General features: G+C 49.6%; 1 protein-coding gene across 2 annotated transcripts; it reads right to left on the bottom strand.

Moving 5' to 3' along the window:
* Window positions 1–2296: 2296 nt before the first annotated feature.
* On the bottom strand, window positions 2297–15690 carry MYOZ3 (myozenin 3). 2 transcript variants are annotated; one of them, XM_007448043.1, is made up of 7 exons: window positions 15623–15690; window positions 13802–13863; window positions 7634–7788; window positions 6599–6652; window positions 6356–6494; window positions 5705–5867; window positions 2297–2499 (listed from the first exon to the last, which is right to left on the bottom strand). In XM_007448043.1, exons 2-7 carry the CDS (start codon window positions 13860–13862, stop codon window positions 2331–2333), a joined length of 741 nt encoding a protein of 246 aa, XP_007448105.1. In that variant the 5' UTR covers window position 13863; window positions 15623–15690; the 3' UTR covers window positions 2297–2330. The 2 variants fall into 2 exon arrangements, with proteins under 2 accessions (XP_007448105.1, XP_007448106.1); XM_007448044.1 differs by lacking the exon at window positions 15623–15690 and having other exon boundaries at window positions 2331–2499; window positions 6593–6652; window positions 13802–13862.
* Window positions 15691–16189: the final 499 nt, after the last annotated feature.

Here is a 16189-nt window from a genome sequence, read left to right on the forward strand (position 1 = left end):
ACACAACTGCAAGCAAATCTGAGTCAGCTGTTGGCCCCTTGAAACTGTGTGGGGCAGAGTGAAACTCCAGAGCAAAAGGAAAATACAACCACTATCCTGTGCACCTGGGAACCAGCTAGATTCCCAGCCTTCTCATCTTTCCAGGAGAGGGCGTCAGGGCGGAGACAGAGGGAAGCAGCGGGGAAGGAGGTGAGCCATGTCCAACAGAGCCCTACAGTGATCAGAGGCTTTCCTTCAGGTTTCAGCTTTACTGACCCCAGTGACATTTCCATGAGCCTGCTTCTCAAGGTTGCACTCACTGCAGGAACATCTTACCAGCCAAGAGTAGTAGCTGCATGGAATCTGATAATGATTGAGTGCTTATTAGGTATGTGTCCATCACTATGCCCACAAAACTCTATGCAGGGGCTTCCACTCTCATCCTCATCTTACAGGTAGAGAATTAGAGGCCCACAGGCGAGAAATGACTTGAGTCCACACAGCCAGTGGTGGCATTAGAACCCACCCCATCCAGTCTGACCCCCAGCCTGTGCTCTTAACCTCTAAACTCTAAAGCAGGGCACCATGACTAGGTGATTCCAGAGTGAATGGGCTTGGCCGCCCAGTGGGGTGATAAGAAACATCCACTGGAATCGGACAGATCCCCACTTGTCCCTGGACAAGTCACTTCCCCATTTTGAGCCTGGATATCCACATCTGTAAAACGGGACAATACCTTTGTCTCAAGGTTGTACTGAAAATTAGAAATGGGATATGGAGAGAATCTACTACCAGCCCAAGCACTGAGGCACCCAATAAAAAACAGCCATAATCATCATCATCACCACCACCTGCAGTGAGGCGCTCCTTTCCCTTCTCTTCCTAACAAGCCAGCATACAGGCCGAAAAAATCCTGTTGGAGACTAGGACAAGATCTACCCTGGCGCCTGCTCTAAACGGTGAGTGGAAGGGGCTGGAAACGGGTCATCCTTGTAAGCACCCTACTCTGCACCTGTCCTGTGAGGTGCCGAGCGCTGCCCCTTCTTTCTGACCCCATGGCCGCCTCCCTAGTTCAGGCCTTGTTCCTTCAAGGATCCTGGCGTCCAGCTGTACTCCTCTCCAGTCTGTGATGCACACAGCAACCACTGAGACCCCTCGCTCTCCAGCCTCAGAACCTCCCCATCTCCTTAGTGCAGCCCACCCCACTCTGGCCCCCCGAGGAGTCACTGACTCCTCTGACATTGCCATCTCCCTCCTCCACAACACCTGCCCCCATGACAATTCTGTACCTTTTTTTTTTTAACGGTACGCAGGCCTCTCACTGCTGTGGCCTCTCCCGTTGCGGAGCACAGGCTCCGGACGTGCAGGCTCAGCGGCCATGGCTGATGGGCCCAGCTGCTCCATGGCATGTGGGAGCCTCCCAGACCGGGGCACGAACCCGTGTCCCCCGCATCGGCAGGCGGACTCTCAACCACTGTGCCACCGGGGAAGCCCCACAATTCTGTACCTTTGCAGTTGAATGAGAGAAATAACTCGGAGCCCTCCCATCCCAACTTCAGGAATGCCCTCCCCATCACACTCTCCCCATCACACCCCCTTCCCTTGATGGACTGTCACTCCTCTGAGGCCCCACTCAAATCCTCTGGGAAGCTTCCCAGAATCCCACCCCACACCCAGGGTTAGAGAACCCCTCCTCTGCTTCACTCGCACTTTGTTCCTCAGTTGTCAATTAGCGTGCTTTAGGGAAAATTAAGATGACTTCCTGCTTTACAAATCTGTCTTCTCTACTGTCTTTTCCTCCCTAGGCTAGGGCCTGGGCTTACCACACCCTCTCCCTGGAGCTGGCACAGCGGCTAGCACACAGTTGGTGCTTAGTAAATGTTAACAGCATAAATAAAGACCATCTGCGTCTCAGTAAAAGGAAAATCTAATTATCAGAGTGATTCACAGGTAAATAGGCGGCTAGTGAGCTCCCTGTCATTGCGGCAGTGTAAGCTAGACTACAGGAGCAGGAAAAGAGTGGAGGCTTGGACGTGAAGTCATTGGTGGTTTGGATTCCTAAAGATACAAACCGGGGACGAGTTTTCCTGGAATCAGCTGGGAGTACTAGTTACTAATAGGGAACCTCCACTCAGGAGATTCTGGTGCTGCAGGTTTGGGACAGGCCAGAAATCTGTATTAAAACACCTCCAGGTAATTTTGAAGCACACCACATTTGGGAACTGCTGAACTTCGTGACCTTTGAGGCCATTTGTGTGTGACGGCCCTTCATAAACTGTCAAGTGCTGTCCACGAGTCTTGGCTCCAGGTGTTACCCGAACTCTGAGATGGGGGAATTGAAGCGGCTGGGGCTACAGCTCCTCAGACTCTGGGAGGTTGCGGACCCAGCCCTGGGCCACCCTGTTGAAGCTGGGTCTGAGGCGGAGGAGTTCCAAGCCACTGGTGAGCTCTGGGACGAAGGGGGTGCCTGCCCTCAGAATGGTTTCCCCCACCAGGGCTCCTCCAAAGGGCACTGGTGTCCTGGGGAGAGAAGAGCAGCAGAGGAGGAAGGCAGTGTGAGAAAGGGTGGCGGAACAGACCTGTGGGTCGCCACGGGCAGCCCCCTCCCCTCCTCTCTCTGGGCCTCAGTTTCCCTGCTGCTCAGTAAGGTTTTATACTGTCTTTAAAGGTTTCTCCAGCTCTGCCCATTCTCAAATCTGCCCCTAGTGGGGATGGCTTCTTGCTTTGAAATAGGAGTGAGGTTTTCAGTGAGAACTGGCTTGTCCTGGCAAAGCTCTAGGTTCCTGTTAAGGAAGGTCCAGAGTGGGTATAGAATTGGAACAGAGTTTTTCCCTCCTCTTGATCTCCCCTTAAAACAATATATCACAGACTGGAGAGAGAAAGGAGGATTAGAAAGAACACTGAGAATCAGAGACTACAGATTACCACAGAGACATGCCACTTCTCACCCATAGGACTGGCAGGAATAAGTGATTTGGTAATGGAGCAAAGTTAGTGAGGCGGTGGGGCAAAGTCTCATATACTGCTGGTTGGAGAGTAAATTGGTGTTGCTACCTTGGAGGGCAATTTGGCAGGATCTTTTTTTTTTTTTTTACATCTTTATTGGAGTATAACTGCTTTACAATTGTGAGTTAGTTTCTGCTTTATAACAAACTGAATCAGTTATACATATACATATGTTCCCATATCTCTTCCCTCTTGCTTCTCCCTCCCTCCCACCCTCCCTATCCCATCCCTCTAGGTGGTCACAACGTATTGAGCTGATCTCCCTGTGCTATGCGGCTGGCAGGATCTTTTAAACCTGAAAATGTGCAAATTCTGTCAACCAGCAACTCTACCTGTAAGCATATGGCTTAGGGAAGCGTATGCACAAGGAAGCAGATATGAGCAGCGATTAGTGACAGACCAGAAACAAGCCATATGCCCACTGGCAGAGGAACGGATAAGATAAATATAGTATATTCACGTGGCAGAGTACTATATAGCAACTTAAAAGGAATGAAAAGAGACATAGGTATTAGAAAGAGGAGACTGAAAAAGCATAATGTTGAGTGAAAAAAGCAAGCAAGTTACGGGATGAAATACAAAGTAGCAAAACGCACACACACATGCACACCAAACAATGCTACATCCCCATAGGTATGTAGCTGCTGGTAGAGAATATTCTCTTGTAGAGAATGTTCTGAAAACATACTTACCAACCTGACAACAGTGTTACCTTTGGGAAGGGAGCTGGGATTGGAGCATGGGGAACAAAGGGGCCCTACCTTTATTTGAAGTCGCCTAGGGGTTTTTTTAAAAGATAATATAAATACGTGATTTTCAAACTATTTTTTAATTTTAAGAGAATAAAAAGCATTGCTCATTTAGTGTTTTCCCTGTATCCTGGGACCAATGGAGAGAGGGGAATGCCTGCTCTGGGGTAAAAAGGCAAACCTTGGGCCAGAACCTGGGTTCCAGCCAGGACAGTGATTCTGCCTGGACCACCACAGCTGTGATGGCAACAGCCAGACCCCCGCAGGAACAGGCTGGGCTGTTTCCAAGTCAAGCAGGCCTCACGGTTGGGCCCTTTGATCAGGAGCCCAGAGCCCTGGATCCTGAGCACAGCTTGGCCACCAACACTGCAGTTCCTTCTTTCTCTGCCTCAGTTGCCTCTTCTGTCCCAGGAGGGGTCTGGGCTCAGGGGTCCCTAAGATCCTCCTTATTTTTGTGGGAACATGCCTCAGCCTGTCAGAGCTGAGGCATGAGATGGATGGGGCTGCGACCTGCAATGACCAGCCTGGAAGCTGGCTGCTAGCACTGAATGTCAGCTGAGGGTTTTAAATAGCTGGACAGGCAGGGTCTGAGGGCCCCAGGAGGAGAGACAGCACAGTCCTGCCTGGCAGGAAACCCCAAAATGTCTGCCAATGGCTCGTGGTTCACACGAGGCCTGTTGGGCCCATTCTTCCCATCATGGTCCTCCCTGGCTCTCAGCTGTTTGAGGGCAGTCACATCCCTCCTGAGCAGTCTCTTCTCAAGGCCCATCACCCCCAGTTCCTTCAGCCCTTCCTCAGAGGGCTTGGTCTCCAGGCCTAGCAAGACAGACACAGTCTCCATGTGTGGTCTGAGCAGGTGCCAGAAGAGCTGGACTGTGGCCTCCTCTCTGTGGACCCTCCACTTTCTCACTTAATCCAGCCCAAGCCAGAGGAGCATTTTTCACAAATAGCAGCAGACTAAGGAAGCCAATTGAAATGCAGTTGAAATGCATCCCCCAGCCCAAAGCCTGCCTTCCTGCCAAGCTCCTGTCCTGACTGCTGTGATTTGTTTTCAGGCCCCCAGGGCAGGATGTTAAATCTATCCCTTTTAAGTTCTCCCCTGTTAGCTTTTCCAGCCATCATTTCAACCTGTAAATAATAATAATAATAATGGCAGCTACCATTTATTGAGAGCTTATCACTTGCCAGAAGTTTTGCCTAAGGCCTCTCATGCCATCCTCACGACCATCTTATGAAGCAGGTACTATAACAGTCTCATTTTACAGGTGGGGAAAGGGAGGCCCAGCGAGGTTAAGCCACTTGCCCAAGGTCACACAGCCAGGGGTGGAGACTGCATTAAGCCCTTGTCGAGGGCCCACGTGCTAAACACTATGAGCCACTGCTTTGTGGCTCTCACCTCTGGTGTCCAACATTTCACTGCCACTCCCCACAGTGGTACAGCCTCAAGATCACTTTCTAGGCCTCTTCCAGACCACTGATGAAAGTGAGGAAAACGCTGAGCTGGCCTAGGACTAGTGAGATCTGGGGACCCCACCCAGGGAAGGACTCGCACCTTGATATCCATCAAGGAGATGGCACACAGCAGTGATGGAGAATAGGCAACTGGACTCTGGAGTCAGACAAAATCAGACTTGGATCCCAGCCCGGCCACTGCTTCCTTGCTTTGTGATTTTGGGCAGATTGCTAATAATCCTCTTCTCCAGCAGAATAGGAAAAACTGTGGCTCCTGCCCCACCCTGTTGTGAAGGAGAATCCAGCAAGGTGTGTGCCACATTCACCCATTTATTCCCTGTACATTTATTGAGCACTAGTTAGTTGTGCTAAGGCAAGAGCTCTACTGAGTTTTAGCAGGGGCTCAATAAATGTATATAAGGCATTGGGGTAGAGCCCGGCCTGTAGAAAGCGCTCAGGAGATGCAGCCAGCGCATCCTCCCTCCAGGTCTCTCCCTAAGCAGCCCGCCTCGTCTTACTTGTTGAAATTTCGATACTCCGCCAGGCTGGGGGTATGACTTCCGCCTTCGCCCAGGTCGTCCTGGTAGCTGACGAACTCCTGCCATGGGCAGCTGTAGCCCTTGGGGATGGCCGTGTGGTTGAACTTCTCGGGAGGGACGCCCTTCAGTGGCTCTGCATAGCCTAGGGGGTGGAGCATGGCACGTGGGAGGCGGACGAGCAGGACGCCTGGGTTCCTTTTAACCTTGCCGCCACGCCCCGCTGCAGACACTGTGTTGGGTGGGACATTTAGCAAGGACACTCTGTTCCAATTCTGTATTTTTATGGTGGATGCATCATTATGATTAATGCTCCAGCAAAGAGGACCCTTCCCCATCCCTGGAAACAAGGAGGACGGAGCAGAGGAATTGCAAGCTGGGGCGCAGACTCTAGTCTTGCCTCGGACCCTGGCTGGCCCTGTGACCTTGGCGCATTGCTGCGCTACTCTGGCCTTGTGTTGGGTCTTTGGAGTGGGGTGAGTGTGTGTGTGTGTGTGTGTGTGTGTGTGTGTGTGTGTGTGTGTGTGTGGGGAGGGGGGTGGACTAGACGCTCTCTGGTTACTCTTCCTGCCCCACCGTGGAGCTTGCCCACGCTACAGTCCCCTGGTCCTGGGACGTGGGCAGGCCACTTACCTGGCGCCAGGGCACTGGGGCTGTGGGCACTCACTGGCCGGGCGGCTGTGGGCTGGGCATCCTCAGGGCCCCCGGGTCCTGAGGTCGGGAAGATGTGGAGCTCAGAGCGGTAGTTCTGCCCCTCGGAGCTATTGGCAACCTAGGCACAGGGGCGGGAGCTCAGCGGTGGTGGACCGGGGAATCTGAGCTGCCTGGCCCCTTCCCCCAGGCTTCCGCCACTTCGGGGTCTCTATGCACACTCACCATCCCAGGTTCCGCTGTTCCAGTCACCTTCTCCTTGGCGCTTCCTGCCACGAGCTGGGGGGAGGGGAGGGGCAAATAAACTACAGGCAGGCTCAGCGGGGCAGGAGGCCAGGTTCTCCCTCCACTAAAAAAAGGCAGGGGGTGGTGGGAGGTCATAATCCTAGAGCCTACCTCCCAGGGATGTTTTGGGGGGAGGATGAGTTAATAGTGTAGAGCGCTAAACCCTGGAACAGAGAAGTGCTCTTATATACGTTAGTTGCTATTATAGTATTGACCCTGGGCATATAATACTTAACCTCTCTGAGCCACAGTTTCCTTCTCTGTAAAGTGGAGATGATGATAATAATATCACTCTCTGATCATTAAATGAGATGATGCATGCAAACTGCTTAGCTAGTACCGTCATAAGCACGTAGCAAAGGTAGGTGTTTTATCATTTTTATTATTCTGCCACATCGATCCCTCTCATCATCTCCTGTTTCATCCAGAAATTGAGTGGAGTAGGATGAAAGTCCCCTGAGTTCATTAGAAGTACCTGAAACTGCCTGCCACCTTTTTGAAGCCGGGGGACAAGCCATTCTTGCCTCCTTTCTCTACCAGCTGACTGTCTCGTGGCCTTTGCCTTCTTCCAGTGAGAAAAGGAGGACAGCATTCTGCATTTTCCATCTTAGATCAAACTCAAGTCTAATCTAAATCCTGCTTGCTGCAAATTCAGCCCAGAGCACCTGACTATTCTTCTGCACTTTTTGTAGGAGCCAGAGTCCCTTCACTCCATGGGGCATCCTGTCCGATCCACTTTATGCATTGTATCTGAGGAAAGGTGCCTAAAGAGCTAACCCTTTTCTAGGATCACCTAGCAAGGCAGAGGTCAATCTGATGGCAATATCACAGCCGTCCCCGGCTGGAACTTGAGGGACCCCCCCCCACCCCGCTTAGAGGGCAGAAGTCCTATCTGGCTCATTGTTTGGCTCTAGGCTAACGATTGGCCCTCTCTGGGCCTCAGTTTCCCTGTGAACACAATGGAGGCTTACTCACCGCACGCGGGCTGGCTGCAAACTCAAAGGTGAATTTCTGCACGCGGCGCTGTCTCTTCTGGAAGAGGAGGGATCCTCGGTTGTTACGCAGTGATAGCTCTTCCATCATCAAGTCCTGGGGCACGCTCAGTTTCTTGCCCAGGTCCAGCAAAGGGACTGCCCAGAGAGGCCAGAGGGAGCTCTTACTACCAAACCCTCAGGGCACTCCGGGTTGCTGCCTCTAAGGGGACCTCCGCACAGCACCATCCGCTGTGTATGAGAGTGCCGATTTTGCCCCACACTTGCTGACCCTGGGTGTCATTATTCTTAGGAATCTTTGCCCACCCAATGGGCGGAAATGACTCCTCTGAGTTTAATTAGCATGTGTTTGACACTCAGTGAAATTGAGCATCCTTTCAGATGTTCTTTGGCAGGTATATTTATTCCATGCATTTCCCATGGAGCTCTTTGCCCATAGTGGTGGAGGTAGTGAGTAATGATCAGATTCTAGGTATCTTTTAAAGGTAGGCCATGGGTGTGGGACGTGAGAGACAGAGAGAGAGTTGTGGGAGGTAAAGGCAAGGTTTCTGGCCTGAGCCGCTGGGAGGATGGAGTAGCCGCTCTCTGAGATGGGAAGCTGGAGGAGGAGGAGGTGTGAGGAAAGACCAGGCATTCTGTTCTAGACATGTCTTCTTTTAATGTTAAAATAGCCTTTTATTATTATAAAAACATATATGTGCATTGAAGAAAGTTAGAAAATATAGACATAAAAGAAAAGAAGGGCTTCCCTGGTGGCGCAGTGGTTGAGAGTCCGCCTGCCGATGCAGGGGACACGGGTTTGTGCCCCGGTCCAGGAGGATCTCACATGCCGCGGAGCGGCTGGGCCCGTGAGCCATGGAGCTGGGCCTGCGCATCCGGAACCTGCGCATCCGGAACCTGCTCATCCGGAACCTCCGCAACGGGAGAGGCCACGACAGTGAGAGGCCCGCGTACCGCAAAAAAAAAGAAAAAGAAGAAAAACGCCATTTTCTACCATCCAGAGGTTGCCACTACTAACACTTTAGTGTATATCCTTTCCCGTCTTTTTCACTGACTATTCATATGTGACTTTTTAACCAAAATGAAATCATAGCATAGCTGCTTTATAACTTGCTTTTATCGGTTTAAGATCTCCACCTTTCCAAGTGAATGAATTTTTTTTTTTAATATATAATGCCTAGTCTATATTCAAACTCCCCTAATTGTCTCCAAAACTGAGTATAACATTTGAAGAGCCTTGTAGGCATCCCAGCGGAGATGCCGAGTAGGGAGCTGGATATATGAGTCTAGTATTCATGGGAGAAAACTGACCTGGACATAAAAATTGGGGCATCAGGAAGTACAAGTGGTATTTGCTGTTGTTGTTTTTTAATGAAGACTGTCCCGTTTATTTCTTTTCTCATAGTTAGGACCAGTCATTATAGCCATGTAGACGGATTCCAGGGCTGATGACCGTCCTTAGTAGTTTGGTAGCCCATCCACATCCTTGGTGCTTTCCCCACCAGCAAAACACATACTCTTATGTTGGCGCCACAAGGGAAGACTTTTGGAAGAAAGGAGTGTCAGCATGGTGAGGACGTTGGTAGGAGAGGGATATGTATGGGCAGCACGGGCAGACTTGTCATCTCTACAGTCAGACACACGTAGGTTCATATTCCAGCTCTCTGAATGGTATTTGGAGCCTGGAGCCTAGGTGAGATCACCAAGGATATGAGAATGGATAAAGAGATCCAAAGACTGAGCCCCGGGACCTCCGACATTTAGACTGAGGACATGAGCCCCAGCCCTGGAGCCTGGGAGAAAACACCCAGCAAGTTAGGATGAAATCTGAAGACTGTGGTGTCCTAGAACCACAGTCTATGATGAAAGCATATTAGGGAAGATGGACGGATCAACGGAGTCAAATGTTGCTGGTATGTCAAGTAAGAGGAGGGCTGAAAACTGACCATTGTATTTAGTAACATGGGGTCATTATTGGCAATCTCCGCAAAAGGAGTTCCTGTGGAGTATTTGGGTGTGAAAGCCTTATTGGACAGGGTTCGAGAGAAGAGGACAGAAGAACAGTTTTACACAACACAAGGAAGCAATGAACCAAATCTAGGATGTGGGACGTTCTACAGAGCAGGTGGCCCGGTGTCTTCAAAGGAGTGAATGACATGGGGAAAAAAGGAGGCGGGGGGCAGTGTTTTAGATTAAAGGAGATTTAAGAGACATAGCTACCAAATAAAAACAAGGGCCCTTGAGGGTACAGTTATTATGCTAAATGAAATAAGTCAGACAGAGAAATGCCATATGATTTCACTTATATGTGGAATATAAAAACAAACAAACATAAACCAAAATAAATGATCAAACCAAACCAAGCATCAACAAACATGTAAGTACAGAGAACAGGGTAGTGGTTCCCAGGAGGGAATGGGGGTCGCAGGGGAGGGTGAAATGGGTAAAGGGGATCAACTGTATGATGAAAGATGGAAACTACATTTTTGGTGCTGAGCACGCTGTAGTGTATACAGAAGTAGAAACATAATTTTGTACACGTGAAACTATCAATATAGAACGTTAAATATGAACCAATGCTACCTCAGTTAAAAAGTGGCTATTTGGATCCCCGTTAACTAGAAAATTGGAGAAAGTTGACTATAGGGCTGGTTATTAGATAGTATTAAATCAACATTTAATTTTGTTCAGTGTGTTAATATCTTTGTGGCATGTAAGGAAATGTCCTTTTTATTACTTTCTGTAAAGTATTTGGGGGATGAAATGACATGCTCTTTGGCATTTGCTCCGGACCCCAGGAATAAAAGGAGGGCCACAGGGATCTGCACTCTCAACTTTTGCGTGTGTGTGTGTGTGTGTGTGTGTGTGTGTGTGTGTGTGTAAGTTGGTTAATAAAATGTGAAAAAGAGAGAAAGAGAGGAGGTTAAGTATAGACAGCTGCTTTGAGGAGGTGTGCCCTGAAGGACCATGGCTGCGGGCAGCTGTGGAAGCAAGAGTGGTTTGCTTGCTTGTTGCTTTGCTTGCTTGCTTGCTTGTTTTCAAAGAGTGAGGAATAATAGCATGTTTGTTCGCTGATGAGAAAATCTGACAATGCAATACAGAGAGGGGAGAATTACTGAAGGAATGTCTTGAGCAGGAGAGAGGGCAGGGAGGGTGTTCAGTGCCCAGCAAGAAGGGTTGGCTTCACACAGTGCAAGGAGGGTTCATCTATCGTATCAGGAAGGAAAACCGAGAACAGGGACACAGATGCAAACAAGTGGACAGATGTGGAGGCGGGAGCTTGCAGAAGTTCTCTTTTGGCCCCTTTACTTTTCTCGGTGAAATAAGAAGCAAGGTCATTAGCTGAGAATGAAGGTGGGGGAGGAGGTATTGGAGGTTTGAGAAGAGAGATTGCTAAAGTTATCTCAGAGAACAGTAGGGGAGAGTGAATGGGTCAGGAATGGGTGATGTGGTCACCAGGCAACGCTGAGGGCCATTCAGGTGCTGTGATTCATCCCATTCAATGGAATCTTAAACAGCCTTTTAAAAAAGGAGGCTGATGTTTCTTTCATTCTTTCAGCAAATATAGAGACAGCACCTTCTACATGTTAGGATCAGAAAGAAATCCACTGTAGATTAAAAGGGGGAAAAAAGGAAATTTCAGAAGAATCTGTATTCTAAGATCCCACTCGTATATTTTTAAAAATAAGCACATGTTTGTGTATGCATTGAAAAATCTGCAAGGAGATATGCCAAATATTGGCAGTGACAATCCGGGGACCTGGGAAGGAGGAGGGCTGGAAATTGCTTGCATTGTTTTTGTTTTTGAACAAGAAAATGTACTGCATACTTAAACAGATGAAAGACCACTTATACCTAAATACATAATAAAAGTCCCCTGGCATCATATTCTCAAATGCTGTTCAGATGAACTGAGCTCAATATTAAGAAAAAAAAAAGAAAAGCTATAGATAAAACCTATTTGACTAAGCAGTTCCACTTCTAGGCATTCGTCCTCGGGCAGAAAAGTTGAATAAACATGCCTGAAGATATACATACAAGGATGTTTACTGCAGTGACTTTTCGAATTGTGAAAACTGGGAATCAGTCTTGCGGTGCATGCTGCCCAGATGCCCTTTATCAGTGACTAACAGCTCACAACTGCCACCTCTACAGAGAACTGCCCCGGTGAGTAGAGGCTGCAACAGCCCCCTTGCTGAAGATGAGATGAATTTTGTAGGGCAATTAATTTATGCTTTGGAGCCCACATCCTTACTTAGCAATTTCCTCTGCCGGATTGTGCTTTTGTCACTTCCCTTCTCCTAGGAGTGCGAGCTCAACAAGTCACTTGTCTGGGAATCCTCAGGCTCTACTCCTAAGGGTCCCAACCTGGGCTGAGCCTTCATGGCCTCCCTTAGGGGATGTGTGTGTATAAATATATATAATATCTTATATGCTGGGGGAGCGAGGGGAGGGGAGGGGTGAGATAAGTCATACTAGGATGGAAAGAAGTCTGTGGTGTGCCGCTAAGTGAAAAAAATTTAAGATGACGAACACAGTGTATAGTATTTAGCCCGTGTGTGTGTTTATATAAATACGTTTATATATGAACAGAGGAAGGATTTACACAAAACTGTTAACAGTGGTTCTCTCCAGATGGTTTTGTTACGAGGAACTTTCACATTCAAAGTCATTCATGTCTGCTTTGTCTGATATTCTATAAAATGAATGTTTTATTTATATAACCATGTGGTAAAGGAGCAGTTTTGGAGACAGATCTGGGGTCAAATCTCAGTTCTACCACCTACTATATATGTGACTTCCTAGCTTCTCTGACCCCTATTTTCTCATCTGCAAGATGGGTGTGATCGTATCTAACTTACAGAGTTGTTGTGAGGGTCATATATATAACAAAAGGTATAAATGCTCTTAGCACAGTGTCTGAGACATAGTGAGCACACAATAACGGTAAGTGTTTTATTATTATTTTACGATGGCTATCTTTCGGCGTTGACACCATGAGATTTTTTCCTTTCTACTTTTCTTTAGTTTCAAAATTGTCCTTAATTAATACCTTAGCAATCGTCAACAATTCACGTATTTCCAGTCTGGCGTAAATGTTGTGTGTCAGTATTTGGGGGTCTGTAACTAATTAATTACTTAGACAAGAGAAAAAAAAAAAGCATTGCCTGATTCTTCTAGTTAGAGCATTGGTACCTCACAAAGCTTGTGTATTTCAGCACAGAAAATCATGGAATAATAAAAAAAAATGACACCAACAAAATGAGGCAAGAACACACAAAACAAGTTAAAAGTACGACTCACACATAAGGTCATACACATGATTAAATACTTCCTGGAACGCTGAAGGAGGTAAAAAGTGCAGCAATGCCCTTAGACAGGGGTTTATCAGAGCTTGGTTCACTTCCCACCTGCATCAGAATCACCTGGGTACTTGGCTAAAAGGCTAATGTATAGCCTCCTCCCCAGGTCCCCTGAATCAGAATTCCTGGGGGTTGATGCTGGGAATCTGTATTTTTAACAACGCCCTGTCACTGCGATTCACAGTGAAGTTTGAGAGTCCTGACTTAGCTAAGTTTGTTTTTAAAATATTTGAAATGCTCCAAAGTAGGCCAAATCAACAGACTCCAAAATTATGCCAAGAGGTCTTATAAAGTTGATAATCATGTATTTTAGATGATTTATGCATTGGATGAATGTGCTTTTAAGTGAAATGGTTTGAGTCAGATCCGGCAGCCTATTCCTGCCCCCCTGCCCCGCTCTCCCCTGACTCCTTGTCTCTTGACATGGGGGCTCGGGGAGACAGCCCAGTTAAAACAAGCAGGGGCAATCTGTGGGACGCTTGGGCCATTGTTAGGGTTGAATCTGGGGCCAGAGCCCTCAGAGCTCCATTTGGGGCTGAGGTAAGGACTTAGGTGGGGGCAGGACCCAGTCTAGGGCACTCAACCTCAGCTCTTGGGGGTGCGGGCATCAGGGCAGGGCCCTTCTCAGTGCTTTGGGAAGCTTCCCAGCCCAGGTCGCAGATTCCACAGGCCGGCCTCAAACTCACACCTGTTTGCCCAGGCCTGGGGCCAGCAGGCCTGAGTGGCTGCAGCCTGGGAGCAAGAAAGCATGGGATCTGAGGAATGTTCAAGGGCTGGGTCAACCTTACCTGGTTCAGTGAGGTCCCCCATGGTAGTCATTACCGGCCCCTTCTGCTCCTTGGGAATCATCCTGTGGAGGAGAGACTGCCACAAATGGTCCAGGCTGCCTCCATTCCTCCCCAGACCTCCCAATCCTTGGTCTACCCAACCCCGGCCCTGCGCAGCCTTGGCCCACACCAAAGTCTCAAGCAAGGGTGTCTGAGCTGGAAAGAGGAGGCTGAGGTCCATGGAAGAAAAAGGAGATGCTCGAGGTCACACAAATCTGCTTCCTTGATGTTAGGGAAGCACACACGCATTGGGGGTAGTTTCTGGGACATCAGGAGAAGGGGAGGCTAGGGTCTCTGACTGTTGTTGTCCACTGACTCAAGTGAGCGCTAATCAGAGACTGAAAGAGGCTGGAGGTTGAAGTCAGGGGGAGAGGAGCACGGGTGGTTAGGCTGACGCTGCACTGGGGTCTGCGAGGTGCACCCCTTCTCTCCTCAGGACTCGGCTCTGAGGCTTGAGGGCGCAGGCTGGTCCAAGGACACTGAAAACAACCATCAGCCCCCTTCCTACCCCCTCCTTCAGCTCACTTACATGGTGTTCTTTTCTTCCTCGCTCCTTCTCTCCCTCTTCCTCCATCCCCCCATTTGCATCTTATGGCGTGTCCCAGGAATCTTGGAGGTGATTTACAAATAAAATGAGGTCCAAAGCCCCAGAGAAGCCCTGCAGGCCCCAAGTCCAGATCCCCTAACTCGCCCCCAGGAGAGAAGGCAAAGTCACTGAGCCTCCTGACAGCCTTACCAACCCTTGTGCCCCTCTGCTTGGCTTCCAGGTTTATCTATATTTCTTCTTTTAGAAAAACAATCTGCCTCCATCTTTGCCCCCCACGCCCATACCCAGCCCCGGGTCAGTGGGCGCTGAGCTGGGTGGCCTGGATTCTAATCGGTGTCCCTGACTCCCTCGGTAACTGGGAGCAAGTAGCTCTCCTGTAACCTGAGGAGCCTGGGCTACATCATGGGTATCCATGGATGTGCTTCAGGGCATACACGGACCCCCTCAAACTGCGTGCAAACATGAGCACACATGCATGCCTTGGGGGTGATGCCCACGAGCTGGTGGGCAGTGCTCCAGCTGGGACCACTTAGGGTTCCACAGTCCCCGGATCTGTTTCTTGACAAACACTCTCCTTACAGAAATTCACAGACATTGGGAAGGAACCCCCCCCTCATTTTATAGACAGGGACCCTGCTTCCCTCTATTGCTGAAAGATCTTGCAGTCCTGAGCAGAGGCATTACTACCCCAACCTTGAATCCTAGCCACCCCCTCTCCATTTAACCCAGAGTAACCCAGAGCTTAGAATCCCTCCCTTTCCTACTCAGGATCCAGGCTTCCATGAGGCCCCACCCTCCCCGGACCCCCTTGGGCCCTTCCTCTGCTTGGGGGAAGGGGCTCTGGGAATTGGCTCCCCCCCACTGCCCACCCCCCACAGCACCTCGAGCTCCCCTTGAGTCCTGGTACCTGAGAGATGGAACCACAGTGGGCAGGAGGGAGTGTCAGACCCTCAGATTAACACCTCTGTCGGGAAGCTGAGAGTTGAGTGGTCGGTGTCTGTGCAGGCGGTCATCAGTGAGCTGGGTGTGCCTTGCCTCCAGCTCTGGCCTCAGCTGACGAGAGTTGTCCTTGCCTTGTCGTGGCTCATAGCCTTATTTCGGGCTGCAACAGGATCCAGGGACAGATGCTAAAAGCACCAGGCCCCAGGGAAGACAGGTGCCCCGGCAGCAGGCCCTTGCAAACCGAAGGCCTTGCACACGTACAGTACACATACATATGCACACACCAAAGTCACCTGGAAACGCCGAGTGAGTCACCGGTCCCCTGAGCTTGCGAATTGTATCCTTAGGGCCTAGATCGGGGCCTGGTAGGAACTCAGTAGATATTTGTTGAATGAATGATTGAATGGGTAGATTGATGAATGAATGAATTGTCCCCCAGTAACTTTGCTTGACTTGTTCATTCCTCCTTTCCTCTCTTCCTCTGCTTCCTTCCTTCCTCCCTTCTTCCCTCCCTCCCTCCCTCCCTCCACCTTCTCACATTCTCTGAGCCTCTCTCTATGGACTGAAAATAAATAAGGCAGGGCTCTGTCCTCAAGGAGCTCAGCCAGGCCTGTGTCAGACCTGTAAACAGCCTTTGCGACGCATCACGGGAAATGCTCTGGGAGGGCCAGGGAAGGGTGCCACCAGTTCGGCCTGGGGGTGGGGAAGGCCTCCCAGAGGAGGAGACATTTGCGCTGGGCCTTGAAGTCTGAGTGGGAGCTCACAGGCAGAGAGGGGCACGGGCACTGCAGGCTGAGGCCATGTCACACATAGGATGTAAGGGGCCAGCGAGGAGAGCTAGAACTGGGGGCTGGGGTGGT

The sequence above is a fragment of the Lipotes vexillifer genome, unplaced genomic scaffold (assembly GCF_000442215.2).
Source record: "Lipotes vexillifer unplaced genomic scaffold, Lipotes_vexillifer_v1.1 scaffold121, whole genome shotgun sequence".
Classification (NCBI taxonomy): domain Eukaryota; kingdom Metazoa; phylum Chordata; class Mammalia; order Artiodactyla; family Lipotidae; genus Lipotes; species Lipotes vexillifer.